This window comes from Takifugu rubripes, chromosome 17, assembly GCF_901000725.2.
Source record: "Takifugu rubripes chromosome 17, fTakRub1.2, whole genome shotgun sequence".
Classification (NCBI taxonomy): domain Eukaryota; kingdom Metazoa; phylum Chordata; class Actinopteri; order Tetraodontiformes; family Tetraodontidae; genus Takifugu; species Takifugu rubripes.
In genome coordinates, this window is record NC_042301.1 from 6,846,297 (window position 1) to 6,872,196 (window position 25,900).

General features: G+C 42.5%; 4 protein-coding genes and 1 long non-coding RNA gene across 8 annotated transcripts; 3 read left to right on the forward strand and 2 right to left on the reverse strand.

Moving 5' to 3' along the window:
* Positions 1–3,075: 3,075 nt before the first annotated feature.
* Positions 3,076–7,338, reverse strand: ankrd49 (ankyrin repeat domain 49). Of its 2 annotated transcripts, XM_011618756.2 has the most exons (3): positions 7,002–7,338; positions 6,448–6,678; positions 3,076–4,394 (listed from the first exon to the last, which is right to left on the reverse strand). In XM_011618756.2, the coding sequence occupies exons 2-3, from the start codon at positions 6,664–6,666 to the stop codon at positions 3,918–3,920; spliced, it is 696 nt and encodes a 231-aa protein (XP_011617058.1). In that variant the 5' UTR covers positions 6,667–6,678; positions 7,002–7,338; the 3' UTR covers positions 3,076–3,917. The 2 variants fall into 2 exon arrangements, with proteins under 2 accessions (XP_011617058.1, XP_029707176.1); XM_029851316.1 differs by lacking the exon at positions 7,002–7,338 and having other exon boundaries at positions 6,448–6,995.
* A 1,030-nt stretch (positions 7,339–8,368) lies between these two features.
* gpr83 (G protein-coupled receptor 83) lies at positions 8,369–15,251 on the forward strand. 2 transcript variants are annotated; one of them, XM_029851317.1, is made up of 5 exons: positions 8,374–8,621; positions 8,723–8,969; positions 9,317–9,442; positions 11,868–12,001; positions 13,574–15,251. In XM_029851317.1, exons 2-5 carry the CDS (start codon positions 8,724–8,726, stop codon positions 14,286–14,288), a joined length of 1,221 nt encoding a protein of 406 aa, XP_029707177.1. In that variant the 5' UTR covers positions 8,374–8,621; position 8,723; the 3' UTR covers positions 14,289–15,251. The 2 variants fall into 2 exon arrangements, with proteins under 2 accessions (XP_011617071.2, XP_029707177.1); XM_011618769.2 differs by having other exon boundaries at positions 8,369–8,969.
* A 584-nt stretch (positions 15,252–15,835) lies between these two features.
* On the reverse strand, positions 15,836–18,657 carry LOC101063842 (dynein regulatory complex subunit 4-like). The gene is made up of 10 exons (XM_011618770.2): positions 18,634–18,657; positions 18,296–18,385; positions 17,941–18,138; positions 17,587–17,793; positions 17,455–17,509; positions 17,186–17,391; positions 16,776–16,943; positions 16,597–16,683; positions 16,357–16,536; positions 15,836–16,286 (listed from the first exon to the last, which is right to left on the reverse strand). Exons 1-10 carry the CDS (start codon positions 18,655–18,657, stop codon positions 16,215–16,217), a joined length of 1,287 nt encoding a protein of 428 aa, XP_011617072.2. The 3' UTR covers positions 15,836–16,214.
* A 181-nt stretch (positions 18,658–18,838) lies between these two features.
* LOC115253303 (uncharacterized) lies at positions 18,839–22,251 on the forward strand. 2 transcript variants are annotated; one of them, XR_003891616.1, is made up of 6 exons: positions 18,839–19,084; positions 19,619–19,662; positions 19,742–20,021; positions 20,121–20,228; positions 20,314–20,379; positions 21,503–22,251. It is a non-coding gene; the product is annotated as an uncharacterized lncRNA (long non-coding RNA). The 2 variants fall into 2 exon arrangements; XR_003891617.1 differs by lacking the exon at positions 21,503–22,251 and adding an exon at positions 20,570–20,734 and having other exon boundaries at positions 18,840–19,084.
* Positions 22,252–22,476: 225 nt separating this feature from the next.
* On the forward strand, positions 22,477–25,848 carry cdk2ap2 (cyclin dependent kinase 2 associated protein 2). The gene is made up of 5 exons (XM_003977565.3): positions 22,477–22,561; positions 24,264–24,419; positions 24,567–24,658; positions 24,963–25,083; positions 25,294–25,848. Exons 2-5 carry the CDS (start codon positions 24,365–24,367, stop codon positions 25,359–25,361), a joined length of 336 nt encoding a protein of 111 aa, XP_003977614.1. The 5' UTR covers positions 22,477–22,561; positions 24,264–24,364; the 3' UTR covers positions 25,362–25,848.
* The last annotated feature ends 52 nt before the right edge of the window (positions 25,849–25,900 follow it).

A 25,900-nucleotide genomic window follows, 5' to 3' on the forward strand; every position in this document is an offset into this window, starting at 1 on the left:
GGACTGAAGCTGTGTTCAGGCAAACACACACACACCTCCCACCTCATCAGTTCTTCTGATGGGAACAGTTCCAATTTGCAGATGGCTGACATTTGGAAAATTGCATGTGGGTGTTTGTGAACTTCGAAACCTTGATCACTTTTATAAACGTTATGAACATGATCGTTCTTCATCTGATTTTTCTTCCTTCTGTCCGACGCCACAATAATAAACCAGACTCTAGATAGAAAATCCCTCCGTGCTGATTATGGGGAACAATCAAAGTGGTTGCAAATTATTGTAACTCTGTTAATACATCATGATGGGTTGATGTTCAGGTTATTTATGGGTGTACCTCTATAGAACAGTGATGCTAATCCTATTAAGATGTAGGTGTAGTCACGCTGACAAGTGATGCTCCAGCAACACCTTTAGCATTGAAGAAGGGAAATTTTTCCTTGCCACTGTTGCTTGTCTGGGGTTAGGCCCTGGGATTCTGTAAAGTGCCTAGAAACAATTTTGATTGTAAAAGACGCTATATAAATAAAAATTGATTGATTGATTGATTGATTGATTGATTGATTGTCAGGGTCCTTGGTGTGCTTTGGTGGTTGTTTTCTTTGTTCCTGCTCTGTTCTTTCTCCAGGGGGCGTGGTGGAGCCACTTTCCTGCAGCTGTGGCTGGTGACAGTGTTGTTTTGTCAGTGTTGTGGTAACGTGGACCTTATTTGAGATTTAAGATTTGTAATCGTGTTTCATTCTCTGCTCAAGGTCACCATGCCTCCCTCCTTTGCAGAAGGAACAAGTGGGATTTCTCCCCACAGCGCTCAAGGCTTCTTTTTGTTTTTGTTCAGCCAAGTTGGCTGTTTCCAGTCTGCATTTGGGTCCTGGTCAAACTAACCCCTAACAAGTATCGTCTCCTGACAAGATTCATTACTCCATAATTGGATGAAGCTCTAATGAAAATAGGTTAACTCCATCTGTGGGTCTGCTGGGCCAACTACTCTCACACTACCATCCAACTACCACACAACTCATACTTCATTCCTCCACATACTGTACATCATAATCAAGGATAAGATCAGTCTGCTCATCAGCATTTAAGTCCCTGGTTGAGTCTGTCGTTGACTCTTGATGAGATGCTGTGTCTCCCCAGTTGAGGTTTTACCTTTTACAACCAGACCTGCAGCCTGAACAGCTTAAGAACAAGTTTGCTGCTGTTCTTCTGAGTGGGGTGATTCTGGTGATAGTTATGATGATCAGGCAACTGTGAATTTCCTGTTTTGTAGCCCATAAAGTGGTGCACTGTGGACTATAAGGTGGTGTCTTCAGCAACCCAATGAAACTATATGTTTGTTCCATTTGTGGGCCTCTGCTCTTCGTCCTCTGCAGCTCAGTCACATGTTTAGATGTGTTGAATTCCTGACTGCAGGATTCTCACCTCAACTCAAACTGAACTCAAACTCCTTCGAGTTCAAAAGCCAGCCGTGTTGTTTCTTTACAAAAGTCTTAATTCTGACTCGCAACTATTGGATGAAGTTTGTAAATTAAAGAAAAATATGTACGTTTTTTTTTTGGGGGGGGGGGGGGAGGTTGCCATTTAGTAAAAAAGAAGTGAAGAGACTCAAATATTACCATATCTCTAATTTCTCTTCTCACTTCAACAAAATATTCAGTGGCAGGAGTTTCTTGATAATTGACACGCTTGTTAGCTAATTAAAGCTGTGAAAATTCTGAGTTTTCATACTCCAATTCTCATCATCCCACCTGCATTTAGCATCTTTGTACTGTTCCTTTGTCTTCTTTGCAATGTCAGATCTATATGTGTGTGTGTCCACCCACTCAACATGTTGGTTTGTCTTACCCAACAACTGTCTTCCACAGGTTTGGTCATTGTTGCCCACCTAAACCCAGTCATATATGATGAATATTAAAAATCGCTTCAGCTTCAGCAAAAATAACCATCCAAGTAGGGGCTATTGCTCCCGCATGCAGCAGGTGTCTTAGCTTCTGTCAACATTTCCATGTTGCTGCAGAAGGAAGAAAAACCTCCAAGTATTTAAAGTCCATCAAGCATTTCTGTGATTACACTTTAATCCTTCCACTTCAAATGCCTGGAAGGGCTGCTGGTTTGCTAAAACTATCTAAGAATCTAAAGACATTTACTTCTAAACCAGCATTCATAATTAATTCATAGAATCTATAAACAAGAGTGACTTTTTAAATTTTGTCTGAGGAGACATCTTGAATAATTAAAGGACAAATAGAAGGAACAATTATATCTGACACCTTCCAGCTGGCACCTTAAATTAAATTCACCAGAGAGCCGGAGGTTGTCTTTGCCTCTAAATGCATCATTACCACAGCAACCAGATTTGCTAAAAGGGCTAAAAAAAAGCATTGAGAGAGAACAAATCGAGGTAATGGGTAAAGTAGCTCTCTAAAGTAGCTGTAAAGAATTTTAGCTTTAAAAGATATAATTCATATTTAAGTGTTCTCAGTGCATCATGGGGTAGCGCACAAGATTCCCTACATGCCCCATGGACCAGCTGACCCCTCAGTTTCTCTCCAGCTTCCAGTTTCTCATCACGCACATCTGTCGGTGCTCCTGCTGGGAACTTCATTGTGCATCATCAGTCAATAAAGTCTTAATAATGATATAATGTCTTTGGGATTTGGAACCCATATTCTGCCTTGTGAGTCATCTGTTTACTCAGAATTTCTCTATTGCATATTATTAGCCATGTAATTGCATTATAAAATCTCAATTTCCCAGCTGACAGATCTTTGATATTCATCATTTCATAAGCGCAGGAACTGGGTCTAAGAGTCCCCGAAGGACGGCAGGGAGCCACCAGTAATGTGCAAAAAGCATGTATCATGCAAATCTTATCTGGAAAGACTGACTGAGACCAAGCAAATGGTTCAAATTGGAAAAAAACAGATTTTCACAGCCCCCCCACCAACAGCCACAGAAAAGTATTTCTGGCATGGTTACACAAGATGCTTCGTGTTTGCTGTGATGGGCAACATAACTGACCGCTCTCTGAGCATTCAATTTGTCCTCCAGGGAATAATTCAAGGTTGGTCATTTAAGAAGAGTCAAAGAGGAAGCTTTATTTCCAAAGGTAAGCTTGATTCACGGCAGCTCCTGACATGCTGGAGATAATGTTCCTCTTTTAGCCATGTAGTCACTCACAGCAGGAAAACTGAGGACTGGATCAGAATAATAATTATATAAAAACATCCATTTACAGAAACCACCATGATGCTGATGGTTAAACCAGAAAAGCTCAGGTCAGTCCAGCTCCTTTCTCTCAGGGAGGGTGGTGGGGGTTCAGAGTGAGCCAGTAAATGGAGACAAAAATTGAAGGAGCTTCAGTAATAAGCTCAAAATCAACACTGAAGGTCGCAACCATCTAATCAATACAGCATAAGGCCTGTGGCGCTTCAAACCCTGGGTCCCCCAGGCTCCAGCCTGTTTGGGTCTTTTGCCTTTAGGCTTCAGAAAACATCATGAACACAAGATTTAAAGCACCAGAGCTATTAAACATCAGGCAGAGAGCCTTCAAATGCCGTTTAATTCCTGAACATGTTCAGAACCACACAAAAATGTGTTCTAAAGGACATTTCATAAACCTTCTTAGACGAACCACAACAGTACAAGTGACACATGAAACAGAAAAAGGAGACAATGTCCTCATCCTTCATGAACACTGCAGCACACTAACCCGCTGTTGGGGTGAGACATTCTGGCAGAATTATTTAATTAAAATCACAAATATACACCTGAACAGTAAAAAGAAAAGGATAATCTGAATACAGAGAAGATGATAATAGAATAGAGCAGGAAAAGCACTCTGCATTATTCATGCCATGTTGTGAAACATGTCTTTTTGGTTGATACATTGCTCCAGTATGTTAAATACTTACATTCATTCATGGCACGGGAACGACATTGACACACTCATCTACCATCTCAAACAGGAAGTGATGGAGGCCGCTACAGCGAGCCACCTCGCCAGCGGTTTCCCCGCTGCTGCTGCGCAGTCCGAGCTTCAGGTGGCGTTGAGACAGTAGGAGCTCCAGCGTGTGAACAGAGTCTGCTTTAAAGAAACTGGTGTGAGAAGCAGCCAGGTGCAGGGGCGTAAGTCCTCCATTTGTCTGAGCATTTAGCTGGGCTCCATGTCTCAGTAGGAGGCTCGCCACAGCGACGCGACTCCAGCGGCAGGCGCTGTGAAGGGGCGTCCACCCATCGATGGTTTGCGGGTTGACCTTTGACCCAGCAGCAAGTAAAGCAGAAAGGGCATCCACGTGGCCGCCGTATGCGGCGCGGTGCAGCGGAGTGTAACTGTCATCATCGCAGCAGTTCACCAACGATGGACTCTCGGCTAACAGACGGTGAATAGTTGAAATCTAAAAGAAAATCACAGCCATACTCAAAGTCAAAACAAACCATTGCTAGTTAATTTTGATACTTTAGGTTGGATAAAATACCAAACTGCTACAATATTTTTGTTCTTTAGGGTAACTGTGTGCTTCTCCATGGAGTCAATTTGATGTTAGTTAAGGAGAGGGAGAGTTTTAGTCACTTAAGGGGCCAGTTGGGGGCCATGGGGCCACAGGGGAACCGTGGTGTTCTGCCAGGCCAGCATTAGGCTTAGTCCTTCTACTTTAACTCCCACCCCTGGGAGCCTTGGTTTGCTGAAACGAGTTGCATCTATTCAAGTCGGGGGGAAGGGGGTGGCAAAAAGACATTTCTCTTCTCAAGCTCTGTCACAGCAGAACCCACAGCATAATCAGGGACTTCACCAACCCGCAGCACGGACTGTTCTGAGGCTCTGCAAGAGCAACATCCCAGATTCTATCTTCTGCTAAAAGGATTTATTAGTAGGTATCTATGCTAACACTGATGAGATTTCTACTTTTGTTCCATCTGTTCCTCTCTGAGTGGTCATTTTTAATGCATCAAAACTGCAATATTTCTATTTAAATTATTTTATTTACTTTTGTACTGTTTACAGAGCATCAAAAAAGTACTAAGTTTGCCCCAAACTGATTGCAATGAAAAGGTAAAACATCAATGACCTCTAGAGGTCATTCAGGACTGGTGGATACAAGTTCTGTGTAGTGACAGAGCTCAAAACAAACACAGAGATATTAAAAAACACACTTCAAACTAATGAGATGGATATATTTTGCTTTGTTTGTTTGTTCAAAGCAAAACCATGGTGGTTTGAATCTGTTTTTATGTCTTCATGGCATTTATGTTTTGAGCTGCCACTATGTGATGGACGATAACGTTTTTTGAAACATGAATTACCTCGCAACATCCTCACAAGCAAACAAGGAGTGAAACTTCTTGGGAGTAACTGAGACCTATAAAACACAAACCATCGGCTGTGTGCAACATGAGCATCTGTAAAAGTTTCAGAAGGGCGACGAGGTAACAATCGTATCTGCCACCTTCACAAGAACGTCTCGTCTGTAAATGGAGGTACAGCTGAACTTGCTTTTGTCTCTACATTTCTCTCCCCAAAGGAACCATAGCAACCAGATGTGTTAAAAAACAGTGAAAACGTACAGAAAACGTACAGAAGCTTACAGAAGTTGGATTCTCCACTCACGATTTCTTTGAGTTAGGTGGAATTGATTGGACAATTTTCAAGTGTTCAAGCTTTATCCATTTTATTTGTTTAGTTTCTCTAAGACATTAACTTAATCAATATGCAATTAGCTTTTCTTGTCTACCGACTGTTGGAATTTGGCGGCATATAGGAGCAAAGTGCTTATTACTTAGTATGTAGAACACTCAATGTGTAAGCAGTGTAGGCACTGCAGGGCTGCACAAGTGTCCTCTCACAGACAAAAGCCTCAGTCCCACCTTTTTAATTAAAATCAAATTACATCAGAAGCGGCACTGAATTTTAATGCAGAGAGTAAAGTAATGTAATCAGTCCCCTTTAAACTGAAAAGGACATGTCAGAGATTCCTCCTAGTTCTGTAGAACCACTGAGAGCTTAGATGTTTTGTTAGAATAAAAACATTCTTAAAGAGAAGCAAAGGGTTTTCCTGTCGTGAAGGCTTGGAACATGTTATTGGCCAACGAGGGGGGAGGCAGAAGGTTGATGTCCTGGCTGGCTCCAACATTAACCCCAACTCAGGCTAGTCTCAACCATCCAAACTAACCCCCCTACCCTAACCTAACCTGTATGCTACCAGGAGACATTAATGTCTGCACCTATCCTTTTATAATCTATCTGTACATTTTTCATTTCTTAACAATGGCTAGTATTATTATTCTCTATCAACTTTTTATATAGTATCTGTTATACTCCAAGATTGACTCAGTGTGTTTTAAACAATGTAAATTAAAAGTTTTCTTCCGTTTTACCTAAAAAAATAAATAATTCCTACAAAAATACAGTATATGCAAACACATCGCAGAACAAAATAACACTCCACTTACCCGATTGTGTTCAGCTGCCCACAGAATGAGCTCCTCTGGTTTGTCTTGAAGAGCCCCTTCTTTTTCTAGATACCATTCCTCACTGTGCAGCAACTCTTCCTCCTCAAACTCTTCCTCCTCTCCTTTGCTCCCAGACCACAGGCTGCTGGCCCCTCTGGGGATCAGGTGATCATGCGTATTCAGAAGCTCAAGCTGGTTGAAATCTTCAGGGAAATCCATCTTCTGTTATTTCTGCCAATTATATAAAATTTTCACACTGGAAATCCCTTCAATATGCCAGAAGAAATAATATAAAACTCCCTGGATGCATCACAACTGCTGGTCAGTGCAGCTGGTTGGAGTATTTGAGAGTAGCAGGAATAGATTTGCAAAACTGCTGCTTCATTCAAGGGGACAGCAAAAAGAGTTTTTACCCTGAATGGAGGCAGTTTTAACCTGACCTTCCCTAGCAACATTCAGTAATGTTGTTACATTTGTTTGAACTACAAATGCAGGCGTATTTTTATCATCTTTGATAATTAAAAACACTGTGCCCCCACAGGTTTTGGGCTCACCTTCTCTGCAAATTCTGACCAGCGTTCCTATAAATTTGTGGAATAAATTTGCGAGCGAATCTTCTTCTTCTTCTTATTTTTATGGCGGTTTTCTACCCAGCGAACACTACCGCCCCCTCCTGATTTGGATTTAGGGCGTAAGCTTGTGCAGTTGCAGTCAGAAAGATTTTTCCAGTTACAAAAAAACAAGATCCCCTATAATAATCCTGCTTTAAAATTTCTTGACTTCCACCCTTTCTGAATTAAAAACTTCTTTTGCTCGGGCCAGTGCTGCCATCATCAATAACTGGTCCGCACCGTATCCTCCACGCTCTTCCTTCTCTTCTTCTTCTACAATGTTGTCATGTAAACAGTGGATCTACTCGCTTCTGCCACCAAACGGACATTTTTAAACTACAAATTAAAGATAAATATAAACAAAATTAATAATTAAATAAGAAATTGATTCATAGGAAAAGAGACGTTGCTGCAATAATTCGCTGCGTTAGAAGAATAGGACTAAAATAATTTAGAATCTCACAGTGTGGAAAATGGAAGTGTTACAGCAGCACAATATACCGTACATTCCAATATACACAATATACAAGTTTTTGTGTTCTAGTGAGATCTCGGGTACTTGTACATCACCGGTGGAGAAGAGTGTTTGTGCCTACAGCAGAGCGCCACCTCATTGATCTGGAGGGTTGTGCTGCCACCAGTCCACAAAGACAATGCCTCAGTCCTTGTGGGCCTGTTCAGAGATACCAGAGAGAGACCAAACAGGCTGCACCCGATTCATGACGTCCCCCTTCCCCACCGACCCTATACAAACCAAACCTGTGCTGTCCCAAGCAACTGTTAAAACTGCGCCCTGACTCCCCAGAAACCAATGCACTGAAAAAATAACTGTAGTAGTATTTTCTTTTTGTACAGATGAATGTAGATTTCATCTTTTGGCATCTCTTTCTGTCTGTCTATGGATTGTTCACTATTTTTGTCTAGTCAGTAGTCTTGGTTGAGTTTTTCTTTTGACTCTTGCTATAACTCCTACAGTTCCAAACAAAGCAAACATGTGTGTTGGAACCTCCGAGTTTTTTTGTGAAATACTTCAAACTTGAAACGAACTGTGGCCCTTCTCTTTCTTCTAACAAGAAGGAATCACCCCCTTTAAAAAAAAACCTAACTTGATTTTTGTGAGATTGGCTGAAATTTGAAATAAGAAGTTAAACTTGGGAAATCACATTACTGTCATCATAATCTGTGTGCGTTTTCTCTGATAGGACGGTCTCCTCTTAAGTCCAGGGTCCGTGTGTGTGTTTGCCCCCCTCCCCCAACACACACACACACACACACACTCTCTCTCTCACACACACACACACGCGGGCATCGCGCGCGCGCAACGATGCCCCCCCGCGGATATTCCTGGTTCTAAAAGCCTCCTGCCAGAGTCGCGCTCGGTAACCTGTTGCACGTTTCTTTGAGACAGGAATCACAGAGATCACAGCAGGGTTTTACAGGAGTGGAAGAGGAGAACAAGTAGAATCAAGTGAAATGCGAAGTGTTTGCGCACGGTTAAAGCTGTCCGCGCTGCTCTGGATTACTGGCAGCCTGGAAGCTGCGGGAGCAACAGATTGGTACCCGGTAAACGACTCCTCAACATCTTCAGCGGAGCGGTTGCAGAATGTTTCTGTGCACCAGGATAATCGCACTTCCGATGTCTTACTGATGGACTTTGACGACAGAATGCTGGAGCACTGGCGTTCTCTCGCCAGCCAGAAGCGCCAAGGCAGGGAGTCGCAGGACGGGGGTGTCAAGGCGCTGCTGGTGGCCGCTTACTCACTCATCATCGCTGTCTCCCTGTTTGGAAACGTCCTGGTGTGTCACGTAGTGCTGAAGAAAAAGCGCAGCCCGTCCGCCACCAGCCTGTTCATTATGAACCTTGCAGTGGCGGATATTTTCATCACGGTGCTGAACACCCCGTTCACTCTGGTACGATGACCTCTCACCAATTTGTGCGTTTTTTCTTTATGACTCTTCTTTACATAACTGATTAATGAGTTTGTCGTGGGGTCTAAAAAGTTGCACATCAGAGCACATCCAGAGGGATAAATATTCTGTCTGAATATAAACAAAGGAGATGCACGCGCACGCGCGCATACAGGGACTTACGTGCGTGCGTGTTCAGATGTTCATTTTGATGTACTAATCTTTAATATTTTTTAACAATATATTTAACATGTTTAGCTTCCAGATGTTATTTCGACGCTGGTGTGTGTGTGTGTGTGTGTGTGTGTGTGTGTGTGTGTGTGTGTGTGTGTGTGTGTGTGTCGCCTCAGGTCCGGTTTGTGAACAGTACCTGGGTGTTTGGGAGGATAATGTGTCACATCAGTCGCTTCGTCCAGTACTGCTCGCTGCATGTCTCCACCCTGACGCTAACGGCAATCTCACTGGATAGACGACAGGTTTGTGATGAGCTGAAACGCCCCCACTTACAGACTCCAGATGTGCAGAAGCACAAGAAAAATGATGAGGAAGAATTCTTGAGGTGTTTGACCATGAGGTCCAAAGAAACAAACCTCCTACGTAAAAAAAAACAAAAAACAAAAAAACAAGTTGACATTAATATAGAATAATTGTATCATAAAACCAAAACTAATTTCTCGGAATTTGCAAATTAACTAATCTTGAAAAATCTTTAACTCTTGAAAAATCTTGAAAACTCCTCTTTAACTCAAAAATCTGCCAGATTTAGCTTTAAATCTGCTACAGTAGCAGTATATCTGGACCTTGAAAGCTGTATCTGACTGACAGATGACTTGGCTGGCTGCAACCTTCAATCGATCTTTATCAACAATCTTTATTTATATAGTGTCTTTTACAATCAAAATTGTTTCAAGGCGCTTTCCAGAATCCCAGGGCCTAACCCCAGACAAGCAACAGTGGCAAGGAAAAACTCCCCTTTAACAGGAAGAAACCTTGAGCAGGACCAGGCTCATTGCTGATGGCCGGCTGGGTAGAGAGAGAGGAGAGGAGAGGAGAGGAGAGGAGAGGAGAGGAGAGGAGAGGAGAGGAGAGGAGAGGAGAGGAGAGGAGAGGAGAGGAGAGGAGAGGAGAGGAGAGGAGAGGAGAGGAGAGGAGAGGAGAGGAGAGGAGAGGAGAGGAGAGGCACAGAGCACAGAAACACATACAAAAATACACTATTTATACAGCGGGTCAGCGGGGCCGGAGGTCATCATGCAGCTCCGAAGGCGGCGATACCTGTAAATGAATACATAGGGGGGGGGGGGGGGGGGGCAGAAAAACTACACAAGAATCAGCATAACTGAGGAGGAGGAGAGGAGAGGAGAGGAGAGGAGAGGAGAGGAGAGGAGAGGAGAGGAGAGGAGAGGAAACCATGACCCAGTGGGGTGACAGAGGCCTGATTGAGTTGATTGAGCACAAGCAGTTCCGCAGCGTCATTTGGATTTGAACATTGAAGTTTGCAGTTTCTAACTAGATGTTCTTGGACTTGATGTCAGAGAAAGCTCAGTTTGGAGGTGATGCTCCTAGATAAATAGCCTGGAGCAGCATCTTCAGAGGCAGGTCAGTGTTTCATTAGACCTTATTGACACCAACACTAAAGTTCCTCAACATGTGATGTTTTTTCTCCTGCACTCCCCCTACTAGCACCAACATATCTGAAGACAGAATTTTCAAAGGTTCTGGACAGATGAGATGATGAGAGTGACTCTTGAAAACCAGGAGAGCTGAATGGAGAAAAGTACTTGTCCTACCTGACAACCCACATCAGTTTGCCTCTCTGAGCTCTGGATGACTGAGCGTGTGGTGAGGAGAGACTCTCAAGAGGGTGAGATCTGCATTGGCCAAATCTTACTGCTCATTGATGAGGTCATTGAGGCTGACGCCTTTAATGTCTCGCCAGCTCCATTCAATCTATAGAATGTTTTTTCTTCATTGTGGACAAGAAAAAAGAGCTATATTATACTGTATGTACAACAGTTGTTTCTTCAGACCTAAAGAAACCTTGAAGATGTTACCTGTGGTATGAGCTTCTGCTGCACTCTGGCCAGTCAGTGTTGCACAGAGGAACACAATGATCAGGAAAATATTGATGTTTCGCTCTTGAGAGCACAAATCAATGGTACAAGAGATAAAAGATTAGGATATATAGATTATGTTAAAGTCAATATGCAGAGGGGCCCCTCAATTGAAAGCAACACATCTGATGGTGGTGGGCTCGGTCTTGTTGCTGGTGTGGCCTCACTCTCTTTTTCACTCTCTCATCTTTGCTTTTTCTAACACTCTTTTGGTGGTCTTTTCAGGTTGATGTTCTGTGTTCTTAATATTTACCTTCATTCATCATTAAAGTCATATTTAGCTCTGAAAAGGATGATGCACATATTGTTCCATACACAACTTTTAACAATGCATTATGGAATACAATGAGTGCACTAAATAGTGTACAGAATGTTGTACTCCCTACTTTGTGCACTATATGGGGAATGGGGCGAGTTTGGATGCAGCTTAGGGTTTAATTTAGCACAGTTTGGACTGTCTCTGTATTTACATCTTATTTATACTGTTTCTGTATTTACATCATATATACATCGCTTTATACATCTGTTCCCATGATTAAAGTATTTTCTGTAAATCTCAGGCACCATTTAGTGCAAAAGTAACATATTTTCCCCTCGCATTTCTTGTTTGTATGAACCTTTGATGGTGAGTGGATGATTCTGTTTAATGTTTAGTAAACTGACACTATTTGGAAAAAAAATAAAAATGAGTATGCTGATTACTATATATACAGTATATATATATAACAGTAAAGCGGATTGACTGTGTGGTGATCAACATTTACCACCATGATTGTCTGAATGCTTACAGGTGATTTTACATCCTTTAAGACCTCGCATGACGCTTTCACAAGGTGGGCTTTGGGTCACTCTCATTTGGATCATGGCGAGCTGCTTCTCTCTCCCTCATGCAATCTACCAGAAACTGCTGACCTTCACCTACAGGTACAACCGTGCAATGTGTATTTTTCATTTTGACAAAGTTTGTTTGTCCAGAATTGTGAAGTAGCTTCTCTTTGGCTGAGACATATGGATGGCAGAGAGATCTGTGTCTTCATGGCAAAATTGACAAGACTCACTCAGTACTCGAGTGCAGAGTTTCGGGAAGTAACAGTCTTTATTTGAACTCAAGACGCCTCCAAGGAGGGATGACACAGAAAAAACGACTAAACTAAAGAAATCCAAAAAAAAAGGGGGCAAAGTCAATAAAAAACACTCTTTTACAAGGAACCAGAAAAACAAAGGCTGTGAAAGTTTCTAAGATTCTCGTGACTATGAAGGACAAGCTGGTGATCATGACAAAAGACACAATACACTCAATCTCAATCAGGACCAATGGAGACACCTGACTATAAGCACATGGGGGGGTAATGGGGAACAGCTGGAAACAATCAGGAATCAGGGAAGACAATTGGACTGATGACACATAAGGAAGGGCGAGTGGCCTGAAACGAGAGGAGAGTTAGTTTCAAAATAAAACAGGAAGTCACAAAACCAACATGGAGACAGGACAAAAAAGGGCCAACTTAACCCACAGGTGTGACAAAAATTGCAAAGGGTTTATTAAATCAAAAGTTAATTTACATCTGACAACTCTGGATTAGATTTGCAAATGTTATTAAGCACAATTATTAGCAGATCACAGCACCAATTCTGCACCAGCAGGTTAGGCTCTGGCTAACTGTATTCATGCCTCATAATGGGTTAACCGAGCCAAATGGGGCGTCATCTACACAATTCTCACAGTGGGGAGCTCTGCAAAGTTTGCTCACATTGCTCAAGATGGGGTCCCCTCCACATATGTTCATATTGTGTGTTCGGCATATGGGAGGGGTGACCCTGATTACAGGGAATGACTAGGCTCTCCCTTAGAGATAGGGTGAGAAGCTCTGCCATCCGGGAGGAGCTCGGAGTAGAGCCACTGCTCCTCCGTGTTGAGAGGAGCCAGATGAGGTGGCTTGGGCACCTAGTTAGGATGCCCCCTGGGTGACCCAGGACACGTTGGAGAGACTATGTCTCTCGACTGGTCTGGGAATGCCTGGGGATCCCCCCGGATGAGCTGGAAGAAGTAGCTGGGGAGAGAGAAGTCTGGGCTTCTCTTCTTAGGCTGCTGCCCCCGCGACCTGACCCCGGATAAGCGGTAGAGGATGGATGGATGGATGGATGGACTACTAGACCCTCACTGGGGACCAAAGAAACAGGAGGTGATGGGACTGAAGTCCAGGGCAGCACAGGGCAGCAGTGGCTCTGTAAACTGGGGGGGGGGGGGGGGGTGTTAAATAGTCCAGCAGAGCATGTGACGAGTCAGCTGACCAGATGTTACACTGCTTTGAATTTTGAAAAACAAACATTTTGGGAAATGATCTTCAACATTGCATTTTTTTTCTGGACCTGTGTGTGTTTATGCTACTTGTGTATTTGGACTGACCTAATTAAGTAGAAAGAAAGTTTTTATTTCAGCTTTTCTCCTATGAAATGAGCCTAATCCATATTCCTTCCCACTTTTGTCCACACCAGCAAGGAAAAGGAGCGCAGCTTGTGTGTCCCAGACTTTCCAGAACCATCAGATGTCTACTGGCAGTACATTGACCTCTTGACCTTCATACTTCTTTACATGCTGCCTCTCCTCATCATCACTGCCTCATACACTACAGTTGGCTGCCGACTGTGGCGTCACAACTCCATCGGCGACACAACAACCGCTCAGTACGCAGCCCAGAGGAAAAAGCGAAGGCGAACATTAACCATGTTGCTCCTGGTTGTTGGGGTTTTCGCCATCTGCTGGTTCCCGCTCAACTGCTATGTGGTCCTGCTGTCCAGTCACACCATTCAGTCCTCTAATGCTCTCTACTTCTGTTTTCACTGGCTGGCTATGAGCTCCACCTGCTACAACCCATTTATCTACTGCTGTCTGAATCCCACCTTCCGTCAGGAGCTGAGGCTCCTCTTTGACATGTGTTGGAGGAAGAATGCTGTGATTAAACTGGAGCCGGACCTTCGCCCTGTTGCAGCTTGCAGTCCGTGCCACAGGGTCGCCTGGCCTGATACCCATGAAAGCTCAAGGCCAAGGTGTGTGCTATCCCAGTCAGGAAACTCATCCTCAAAACAGAGGCAGGCCTCATCCAGTCAATGCCACAACAGTAAGGATGCGCACGTGCTCTTCACTGCTGGGCATGTCCTCACAGGCAGAACTGACATACTCTCAGTGGAGCCCATCGTTGCCATAAAGTGACACAACACTGACATGATGAGACCAGATGTTGTTTTTTGGTATTCTGAGCTTGGTGCTCACCACAAGCAAGAGCTCTCTTGTTTTGTTATCCCACTAATCAAAAATAAATAAAAGCCATACCAAGGATTTTGTGGCAAATTTAAACAATTTATTATGGTAATTTCAACATCTGGTTTAGCAACAGGGATTAGAGAAATGACCTTGTAACCAAAAGTCACAGGTTCGACCACTGACCCACATGGTTGCTGCTCACTAGCCCTTCGGGATGGGTTAAACGCAGTGAAATGACCACAATGTGCATATCTGTATATATACAGGTTAGGAGTCTTCACACTGTGAGAGGCAACCATGTCATCCCCAGTATCTTATGTCAAAACTACTGTTGCTGTTCCTGTCGTTGCTGTGAATCTCAAAAAAGAAAGATTTCTCTTAGGTGTTGGCTTCCTTTTTAATTAACATTCTACACTTTTTAAAACGTGGTGATGACAGACCAAATATTATATATCAAGACTGGTGTACGGCATTTCCTTCAGTGGCCATTTTTTGTTCATCAGCTGTAAAATTTGAAGGGCTAACCTCAGGTACATTCAAATATTACACATTAACGGCTCATAGTTCTTTCGTGAATAAAATTTTATAACGTAAATAGTACCATAAAGTCTGCAAAGCAACCTTTTCTATTGCAGTTTTTATCTGACATAGTGAAGACATGTGAAGTATTCTTATAGAAAGAAACAAACAAACCAACTGCAATAATACTGTAATAGTTTCCACTATTAAAAATATTGTGTGAGAATATTGTAGTTCTGCGTTTGTGAATGTGTTGTGTCCCAGACAAAAGAAATGTTTTTAAAAGAACGTCTTTGTGCACATTATATTGTGAAATTTGCTTGGCTTCAAACAGGCGGTGCCAATATGTTATTGTAATTGTGGTTCCAATAATAAATGTATTTAGACAGCAAATGATCTTGATTCAGTCTTATCTTTTGTGATGCCACCAACAAAAATAAGACGTCTGTATATTTTTAGCCCGTTGTTCAATAAAATAGGAGTCTACCTCAATTCTGATGCTATCATCCATCCATCCAAATTCATTGTACCCTGTAGCTTCACTACATGTAACTTGCCTATACCTACACACAGCAGATTATTGGCCAGTACACAACCCGCAAGGACCTATATATATAAAGTGATTCTAACTGACCACTTTGTTGGCATAAGACACTCCTTAACACCACAGTGCCTGTATAAACTGTAGAAGAGTGGGTTGGTTAGGTCTGATCTTTGGAACATTTTCTCTTCGAAAGCTCAGTTTGTGCAGTTTCTGTTATCTATAAGATGATAGACAGATGATGATGTCAGGCAGACATTAAGATGAAAAGATGAGCATGCCAAATAAGGTTTCAATGTAGAACTATCATTAAATCAGAAAACATTCCATAATAATGCTTAAAAAATGAATCAGTTTAGTTATTTTTGCATTTTTTTCTCATTTTCCCTTCAATTTTCTGAACACACCTGATGCTAACATGTCCAAAAGTGTTTTATAAATAATTCCACACTGATTTGCAGCTACTTTGCCTTGATGAGCAAAGGCCACATTCCTCTGGCACATAGTTGTTTAACCACCTCCTAGTCTGCACAGGAGAAGTCACACAAAGGCAGCAGCAGCAGTTCACTTCCCTCAGTGGGAGGTCGGACATGTAGGACACCAGCCAGTCTGTGTTTAGCTGTCCCAAACATAGAACACTAACCTTGGACATAATAGAATCCTCAAGTTTCTTGGTGCCTCCTCAGCACTGCTGTCAGGCAATCTGATGCTTCTCTCTCTAAATATGGGTCACAGTCCTGATGTCATCCTGGATGCCAGTCTTCACGTCACATTTAGAGCTGTGTATGATCATCAGGTCTTAGTGCCCTGCCTCCTTAGGTGGGTCCGGCAGAGCTCAGCTCCCTCTGCAGGGCCTTGATGGTGGCGTCTTTGGAATCCAAAATGTCCTAAAATCAGGAAAACCTCCTGTGAGTTTGTGTTGTTATTGGGAAGAGTTAGCCAAACTGAAACTGGAACCTGGAGTTTCTGGGTGGCGTTGGCAGCTGTGGTCGGATCCAGGTTGGCGGTGGAGAGCACTGCGTACAGCTGCGCTTCTCTCTTCTGCACAGTTTTCTTCAGTTCTGATACCTTCTTGTGCTCCAGCTCCAGGATGGTGTATGTCTGTGTCCTCAGTAGCTTGTCACGCTCTCGTTCCAGCTGCAGGAATGTTCAGGTCAACATCTGGAAGCTGCACCAGCGACGCAGGTGTCACCTTACCTCCCAGCAGCACTGCAGCAGCAGCTCGTGCTCCACCTTCTGGTCTCTCAGCTCTTTTTCCACCTGTCTGCCACGTACATTTCTTACCTGTTGGAATGACAGCAGCAGAGTCTGCTATGTGGGTTAAAGTCAAATGATTTTGTTCAGCAAATCTGAAATTAGCAATTCTGCCAACGTACCTTCATCCTGGCCTTCTCCTTCCTAGACTGTTCTGCCTGCTCCTGAGCTTGAATGAGTTTGTGTTCAGCTTTCTGCACAGCTTCACGCAGGCGTCTGTTCTCCTGCTCAGCTGCTGCAAGTTCTCTGCCAGCTTGTGTCTGAACCATGGTGGCCTCTGCCAGCTCCCTCTGACAAACCAACTAAGGCTCACACATCAGTGCCTTCAAAAATGTGCTTTCACAACTAATGAAGCTAAAAACTTTAAATGTGTTCAGTGAGGAGAAAACTGAAAACCATGTTTGAAATGTTCAACAGTAACTTTGAGGTGATTTCTGCGGATATTTGACCATCTCAGCAGGAACATTAAAAAACCTTTAAAGAACATCTAACTAAACGAAGCTGTCCTGAACTCATACAGACGTGCGTTCACCTTCAGAAGTTTCTGATCCTCTAGGAGCTTCCTCTGAACAGCAGAGTAGTACTCCTCAGCCTCTCTGTGGGCTCGGCCGTGCTCCTCTTCCAGGGTCACCATCTGAGTTTTCATCTCCTCATCCAGTTTTTTTATCTCAGTCTGTCGCTGCTTCCCTTCTGCCTCCAGCACTGACTGCAGGTTTTTGAGATATTTCTCCTCCGTTTCTGTCCAGACAACAGGAGGAGGGGTGTTTCCACAGTTTTGGAGCTTCAGATTTGTTGACTCACCTTTGATTCTCCTGTCATAGCTGCTGGCCAGGTCCATTAACTCCACCTGGTGCTTCTGTGGAGAAGAAGAATAGAACTGGTAAACAAATAGGAAGTGACCTTTGGGGAGGGAGAAGCTGAAGCTGCTCTCACCAGCTGGAGCTCTCTAAAGGAGTTCTGGGTGTGTTGTTCTTTCTCTCTCTGGTTGGTGTTCAGGCTGTGAATGTCCCTCCGAAGGCCAAGCTCTACCTCCATGTTCCGGTTCTGGACCAGCATGGCTGTAGCCACACCCTCCATCTTCATCTCAGCCGTGGCATTGTGTTGCTCAGATAGCACGTTCTTCAGCTTCTGCTTGAACTCCTGAACAGCAAAGATCCAGTGAAACGCCTGTGGCTCCTTCATGAGCAAAGTTTATCTGGACATTTAAAGTGAATTTATTCTGCACGTTCTCCAAACCTCTGACTGAATTTGCATCCGATCAACTTAAAAAACTTAGTGTTTCCTCACGGTGATCTCCACTCGTTGGCAGTCTTGTTCATCCTCCCTCTCCTTCTGTCGGTTCCTCAGTTCATCCTTTGCCTTCTCCAGGCTCCTCTTGGAGATTTCACAGAATTTCTGGATCTTGTCTCTCTCCTGCTGGAAGAAAGTCTTCTCCTCACATACTCTGACCAGGTCCTCTCGGAGGCCAAAGATGTCCTCCTCCAGCTGGAACACAGGCACACACACACACACACACACACACACACACACACACACACACACACACACACACACACACACACACACATATTAAATTATGCCACAGCCTGCCATAGCTAAGCTGATGATAGCGTTGTTGGCATTGTTCCGTGGCTGCTTTCACCTGATCTTTGGTCATGCCTGCTGTCGACAAACCATCAACCACCTGTGAAGTTTTCCCCTTCTTGACCTTTTTTTCACTTGCTTTTGGTGTCTGTTCGGAAAAAAAAAGCATGCGATGATCATGAATTGAAGCTTTATTTGCTGACTTGGCTTATTGTTTCCATATAGGATCTCTAGCATCCAGATCTGTCTTCTGTTAAGGTCCAGCATAGTCTGGTGGGATGTTATAGAAACTGGAAGACGGGTCTTCTCATCAGAGAAGCTTTTTCACTTCTTCAGACTCTAATGTCTCTGGAATGAGTCAAGTTACCTTAGTGGCTGATAAACTTCATATCTCACCTTGGTTTTGGATTTTGTTTCCATCATTGCTTCCTGGCTAAAGTTAAGACTCATACTATGCAACTCATTTGAGCTTTGATCATAAAAATCAAAGGCCAAAGCCCCATCGAAATGTTTATTTTAGATAAGGTGAACCTCACCAAGGCCTTTCCCATTAATTCCTATAGATGTGCTGTGACCTGTCCAATGTTATCCTAAGAGGCCTCATCACATTTTTGAGCTCTATTCAAGGGGCCACAGGTCCAACTTACTTCCACCTAAAAACATTGATCTACGATTGAATCTAACATAAATCCACTGGGCTGTAACGCACCTATACCACTAAATGTTTCTGTGGAGAGTTGGGATCAGTTTGAGGCACAGAATCTTTCGCAATGACCTTCAGCACAAGTCAATGGGAGGAGCTAGAGCACGGAGTCATGTGACCACCAGGGCTGGAAAAATGCTTCAGGTGTTTAGACAATAAATCATAACTGTCTCATAAAGTCCCAGAAACAGAAACATTGAAGATTACAGTATCTAAATTACAATTATTTTCTGCTCATGTTGGACTTTGTTAAAAACACGTTCTCTATCTCTGTTCCTGATGAGACTGAATGAGCTCCCGGTGCTGCTGAACAACATGAGTTGAAATGATTTTGTGAATGCTGAATGTTGTGGAACAGACTCCTAATAAGAGCCTCTCGCCACATTTGAGAGGGTAATTGGTCTGGGACCCAGCTGCAGATGCTGCCACTCACAACAATATGAGTGAAGGTTAATTAATTATTAAGGTTATTATAGGTTATAGGGAATTAAGGTTAATATAAGGAACACAATGTTCATTAAAAAAACCCTCATTGTAAAATGGATCAAGATGAGAACGACTATTTGTCAGCCTTAGAGCATCACTCCTGGGGGCAACAGTGGTGCTGACATTACCCACTTTTAAAAATCTAAACAAATGATTTCCATGTTTATGAATGGATGTAACATTGTCTTGCAGGTATTCCCTGGCTTTATTATATTGCCCTTAAAATACATTTTGAGGTGAGAGGAGGCAGATTCATGAACTCTGTGACCACTGCTCATTCACAGCTGAGTAAACATGTGTTTTCAAATCTTTTAGAACTTCAAGAATGTTGATAACTAGCTTTCACCAATATCAAAGAGTACAAAGGGGGAAAAAGTCAAAGGGGATGTTAGAGCTCCTGTCCCCATCGGTGCTATGACAGAGGTAAAATCATGTGTCAGCAGTAATTCTATTAGGCATGTTGGAAACCAAAAATGCCAGTTTACGTGCTAGTATACACAGACAGAGAGAGAGACAGGCAGGCAGGTAGACAGACAGGAAGGCAGACAGACAGGAAGGTGGACGGACGGATGGACGGACAAACAGACAGACAGAGGTCCAGTGCACTTAATTCATGTGGTTGCTGGAGCAGCTTTGTGTTGTGCTCCAGGCTTTGATGAAAAACAAGTGAACAACTCTTCTGTTTGAAATGCAGATCATATGCAGGAGCTCATATTTCATTCCGTATGATCTTAGTAGTTTAGCCAGACTCATAACTTCAAAATACAACTGCAAGTAGCTTTTTCCCTGCAAATCTTTAAAGGTAAAGGTTTCTCATTTCCAGACTTTTCATTTAGAGGCCATGTACAGTTAAAGAGAATTATTTGCTTTCTGTCATCTAAAACTAGGAAAGCTGAGAGAGCAACCAACCCTGGGCAGCAGCGCTTCTTGGCCAACACATTGAACCACACTGGGTTAGTGCTGAAAGGGTGGAACTAGACTCAATATGTTTGAGTACACTAATTAGTGAGAAAGTAATCATCCCCATGTGATGGCTGCCATTTACTTTATGCATTCTGCATTTGCACCATTTGTTTTTCTTCATTAATGTAAATTGATTTGTTCTCACTTGATTTCCTGCTTGCTTCTTTGTCTATTGTTGAGATGTGCCAGTGTGATATCATCCCACTTAAGCTGCTGACGGAGGTTTCTGTCATCGCTCTACATGTCCACACGGTTGAATGTCATGTTTCCCCAAATGGAAGGACATCTTCCAGTATGTGGGTCAAGGATTGAGACTTGGAGCCCTTTGTTCCACTTCAAAAAATGCTGCAGGTCCTATATGTCACCTTTGCAGTGAATTATACAATTTGATGACAGATATTGTTTTAGGTATTAAAAATATTACTTAATCTGCATTACTTTAATAAAAATTTCTTTACTGCTACTGTCACACTAAAACATAGAACATCACAAGTGGAACAATGCGGAGAGCAGATTGAGACACAATATTTCCTTTTGCAATATCTGGGTGATGAACAAAAGATATGCAATTTAAAAGGCAGGTCACACTAACTCCTGGGGCAAAGCACGGAACAATCCGCTCTCTATCAATTTCTTTATATTAACACATTCTTTAAAACATGGAACCGTATTATCATAAATGTGAACATCAAACTTCTATTTGACTGATAGAGTTGCTACAAAAGAGCCTGTAGTCAGTCTGTGTTATAATATAACTACTGGGTTCCTGGACGAGGAGCTTCCCTGGGTGAAGTTTGCATGTTTTCCCACACCTGCATCCAGGTACTACTGCATTACAAAGATATGCATTAGGGGTATACATACATTGGCAAATCTGAACTCATCTGACGAATGGATGTGAATGGTTGTCTGTCCTATACATTATGGTTAGCCCTGTGATGAGTTGGATTTTAAAAAGTTGCATTTAAAAAGTCTTAACAGAAACAAATCAGCAAAAATTTTATTTTGTGAAACATTTTTGGAGCAATACTTTTCTCTGACCTTGGATAACTTGGATAACTTTTCTCTGAACAATGTCAAAAAGGCTTTTTTTCTCTTTTATTGTACATTTAGGGCTGAAGTCTATATCAGCTGCTGCCAAACAACAGACAGGAGTATGCTGTGGACAGCATTCTGGTCCAGCAGAAGGAAAAAACAGTCAGGTCATTTTTTTTTTAGCCCTGACACACAGCAGAGGGCCACGGACCTTATCCTCCTGGAGCACTCCCCCACAGAATACCATGAGAGACACAGTCCAACACCTTTTCCAGGTCAGCAACATGTGGACTGGTTCTGCAAACTCCTATGAACCCTCAAACACCCTGTGGACGGTATAGAGCTGGCTAGTGCTCCACGACTGGCACGGAAACCCCATAGTTCCTTGTGAACCCGGGGTGCAAATATTGGCCAAATTCTCCTCCCCCCGTGTCCTAGCGTAGACCTTCCTGTGGAAGCTGACAAGTGTGATCCCCTGCAGTTGGAACACACTCTCTGGGCCTCAGAGTTGCCACTGTCTTGATTTGCTTCTCCAGAGGCACTGTCCAAAAGCCATCATTTGACGCTGCAGAGGTATGTCAACCAACCAACCTCCCTCTTGAGGCACCAGTTTGCCAGTATTGTTTCGACCAATCTGTAGTCCTTCTCCTTGGCCTCATTGATGTCCTCCCAGACTCCAGCTTTTTCCTCCAGGATGGCCCAGGCTTCAGTTAGCTTGGCCAGGAGGCAGGCCACATCATTCACAAACCTCTGTTATTTTAAAAGACTGTAAATACAGCTCAAACAGTGTTCAGCATTTACTTCACTGTTTGGTCTCTGAAATCGATACATGCTTGTTTTGGCAGATGAGTAAAGACTAAATTGAACCTATGTGAGTGCTGGGATAAAATCACACACCATATTTCCATTTATGATAATGCTTATTAAACCAATCTCAGGGACACAAATTACACTTTTTGGGTGTACATTTTTTACATGAAAAGATAAAGGTTTCAGATTTTTGGCCTGTTTTGATGTGACGTCAAACCGGTTGTTGCGTAAAGAGAACGACACAGACTTCCGCATCTGCGCAGATTGGCGCGCACAGAAAGACCCTGGTCTGTCTTCACACAGAAGCTGTAAGAAGTCTACTCAAAGGTAACTAAAACATATTTTGTTTCCTCCCACTGTGTTAACATGGTCACATACCAGAGTTTGTCACACACTATTGACAGATCGGTAGCACAGCCACTGTTCTTTTCTGCGCACTACTCATTATTATGCTAACCGGTGAAAGCAAGCTAATGTGGCTAATGCTAACAAGTTGTAGTCAACTGCCACCTTCCTGAGCTAACGTCAGCTATTGTTTTACAGCTGGAAACGCGCTTCCTCTGCATTCAAACATTTCCCATTCATCTAAACTCTAGCCCGAGTTAAAAGCAGTATATATTTTTATACGGTTATATGAAGTGAAATGAAGTAAACAGCTGAAATGATGAACAAGTCTTTTATTGATCACCGTGTCTTTTGTCTCCGTAAACGTATCTTCCATTTAATCACAATCTTCTTTGATCTTCGCTTTATGTGCTATATTATTCATGACTTATGGTTGTATTCCTTTCGGACTTTTTATGTCCGATTAAACGACAGAAACTGAAAATCAACAGTAAACGGAATGCACCTTCTAAAGACTGGTTTTAGGTGGTAATAACTACTGAACAAATTCTCGAGTAGTATAAGTATTTGAGAATTTGTTCAGTATAAGCTAGTTAGGACGCTACTCAGGTAAGTAAAGAGGCCTCATTCTTCTGACACTGAGACATGTACTTTTGTCCAATCTTATGTGAAGTCATTTTATTTAAATTTTGTTTTGCACTTCTACACCACCATAAATGAATGAAATATAAAAATTTGACTAAAGTCAACATCTAAGGTGTTCCAGATAAGCAGCCTTCGCTATGACGCAATTTAAAGTTGTTTTATGCAGATAGCCCGTCATTACAGGGCCTGGTATGCTCGTCCTCGCTTTAGTAGAAAAAATATGCATAAAGGAAGCAGATAAAAGGCTTAGAGTTGAAGGCCTTTTCGTATATTCTCTTCTAATGCCAGCAGCATCTAGAGGCCAGGAAGACTACAGTGCGTTTGCTATACAGTCAGGGTCAAACATGTTTTGGAATTACTTTGAATGGATATTAATTTTCGCAATGTCTGCTAGCTCCATTTATTTGATTCTAAATTGCACAGACCAGAATGTTATGAAGAGTGAGCACAATAGCAATTGATTACAAAGTCCCTCAGCATGAAAATAAACTTGCAAAGAGCAAAATTCATTGTTCTGCCTTCATTGTTGATATCTGCAACGAAATGTGAGCAGTCAGCAGTTTTTGTACAAATGTGGCTTCACAGGCAAGAATAGTACTGTTGGAACATGATAAAGCATCCACACATCAGTCACAGGGATCAGAAAAATATTTCAGATGATGTTTTATTGGCAAATTATATAAACTCTCTTAATTAAAATTTTTGAAAAGGGGATTCTGTTATCACTTTAACAAAGTCATAACTATTTTAGGGTTGCCACTTGGGGGCATAGCTTTGCACAGTGGTTATAATAAGAAAATAGAAATTTATTACTGCAACATTATTTGCAAACATGGTGACATGTTCAATCCCCATGTCCCCTGTTTTATATGTTTAGCTGCATGTGGTAAGAGGTCAGTGGTTTCTTCTCACTTGCTTCCTTCTGGCAAAGGGTTTTCCCTCCCACTGGCATGTTTTGGGGGTAGGTTCTGTATGGTGCCAGAAGAAAGTCATTGTATGAATGAAATTTATTTGTCTGTGTTGTTTTTGATTGTGTCAGTTCTTAGGAGTCCATCACCAACACTAAAGCTGAATAAGCACAGATTTGACGTGACCAAAGGAAGTGGTACGTCATACGGGGAGTTGTCACCTGATATCACCATGAGTTATAAACCCATAGCTCCTGCACCAACCGGCTCCAACCACACACCACCAGGTCAAAGAATTGCAAATGTAGAAATTGACTGTCTGTGTTCCAATGTTGCTAATTTTAAACTGAGGCCAAAGGAACAAAAACCTCAATATTAAGAAATCTACCATTCAAATGAGGGTGTTTTCATTGAGGTGTGTTCTGTTTGTCCAGGCTCCTCTGTGCCCTCTCCGTCTTTACCCTCATCATCAAACTTTAGACCTGCATTCAGCGATTTTGGACCCCCCTCCATGGGTTTTGTTCAGGTGTGTATACTGTGCCTAAAGCTTGTTATTTTAAATTGTAGATGCTAAAGATGCCTCCAGCAGATGTTATGTGATTATTGGTGTGTTAGTGAAAATGATCAACTGCTTGGTTGGTGATGACATGAGTGGTACACAGATTTAAAGATTAGAATTTGTTCAGAAAAACTGTTGAGGAAACCAGTCAGATGTAGATCAGTCATTCCTGATGAACCCTTGTATTGTCATCCTCATCCAAAAGTCTTTGCTGTGGCAGGTTGTGACAGATCTCTTTTGTTTCCACCCCAAACTTTGTTTCTATACAAAGCCTGTCAAGGTCTCGCAAGGTTCCACCTATAGCGAACTTCTGTCTGTTATTGAGGAAATGAGTCGGGAGATACGGCCCACTTACGCCGGCAGCAAGAGCGCGATGGAGAGGCTAAAGAGAGGTAAACTTCATCTCTTTAGTGCTGCCACTTTTTACTGAAGACTTTATTAAATGCACGTGAAAATGGCTTGTTGACAAGCAACAGCAGCACATCAGTGTGGCATTATATACGTTTCTGCTCTTGACCCTCCTTGGTTGGATTTAAATGGGCTTAAAGAATGAATGAATGAATGCAGCATTTCTGTCTCCCTGCACCTTGTCTGTTATTCAGGTATCATCCATGCACGTGCACTGGTCAGGGAGTGTCTTGCAGAGACGGAAAGAAGCGCCCGCACATAACCCTTTGGAAAGATCTCCTTCGCCCTTCATTTTCTCCCGTATAAAACATGCCCACATCTAGATCGTCCATTCAACAGCTCCTCCATCTTTCCTCCCAAGACTTTTATACATGCATTATATGCGTCGTTTCCACTTTTTTCCTTGGTTCAGCCACAAACTTTCTGAATCTTACAGCAGGCTATTGCTAAGAAGTTTTATATCTATTTTGAAATAAGGTCTTTGTCCTCTGCTCAACGTACCAGCCTTTTGATGATGGCACCTGATCAAAGACTTTGACTTTCCAGCCTGTGCCCCGTTTCTCTTTTGACCACTAAGCTGCTAATTTTTTTGACCATCCCCATTTTCAGATTTTATAGTATAAACGCACATTAGACATTTGTCATCACAAGAATTTCCGACATCTCTGTGAATTTTAGTATAGAAATTTTGTAAACCAGATTTTTTGAATTTCGGTATGTATGTCTTAATTAAATAACAGGGAAAAAAACATTGTGACTTATTTGTGGCACATGAATTGTAGGTTGTAATGGAATTGGTGT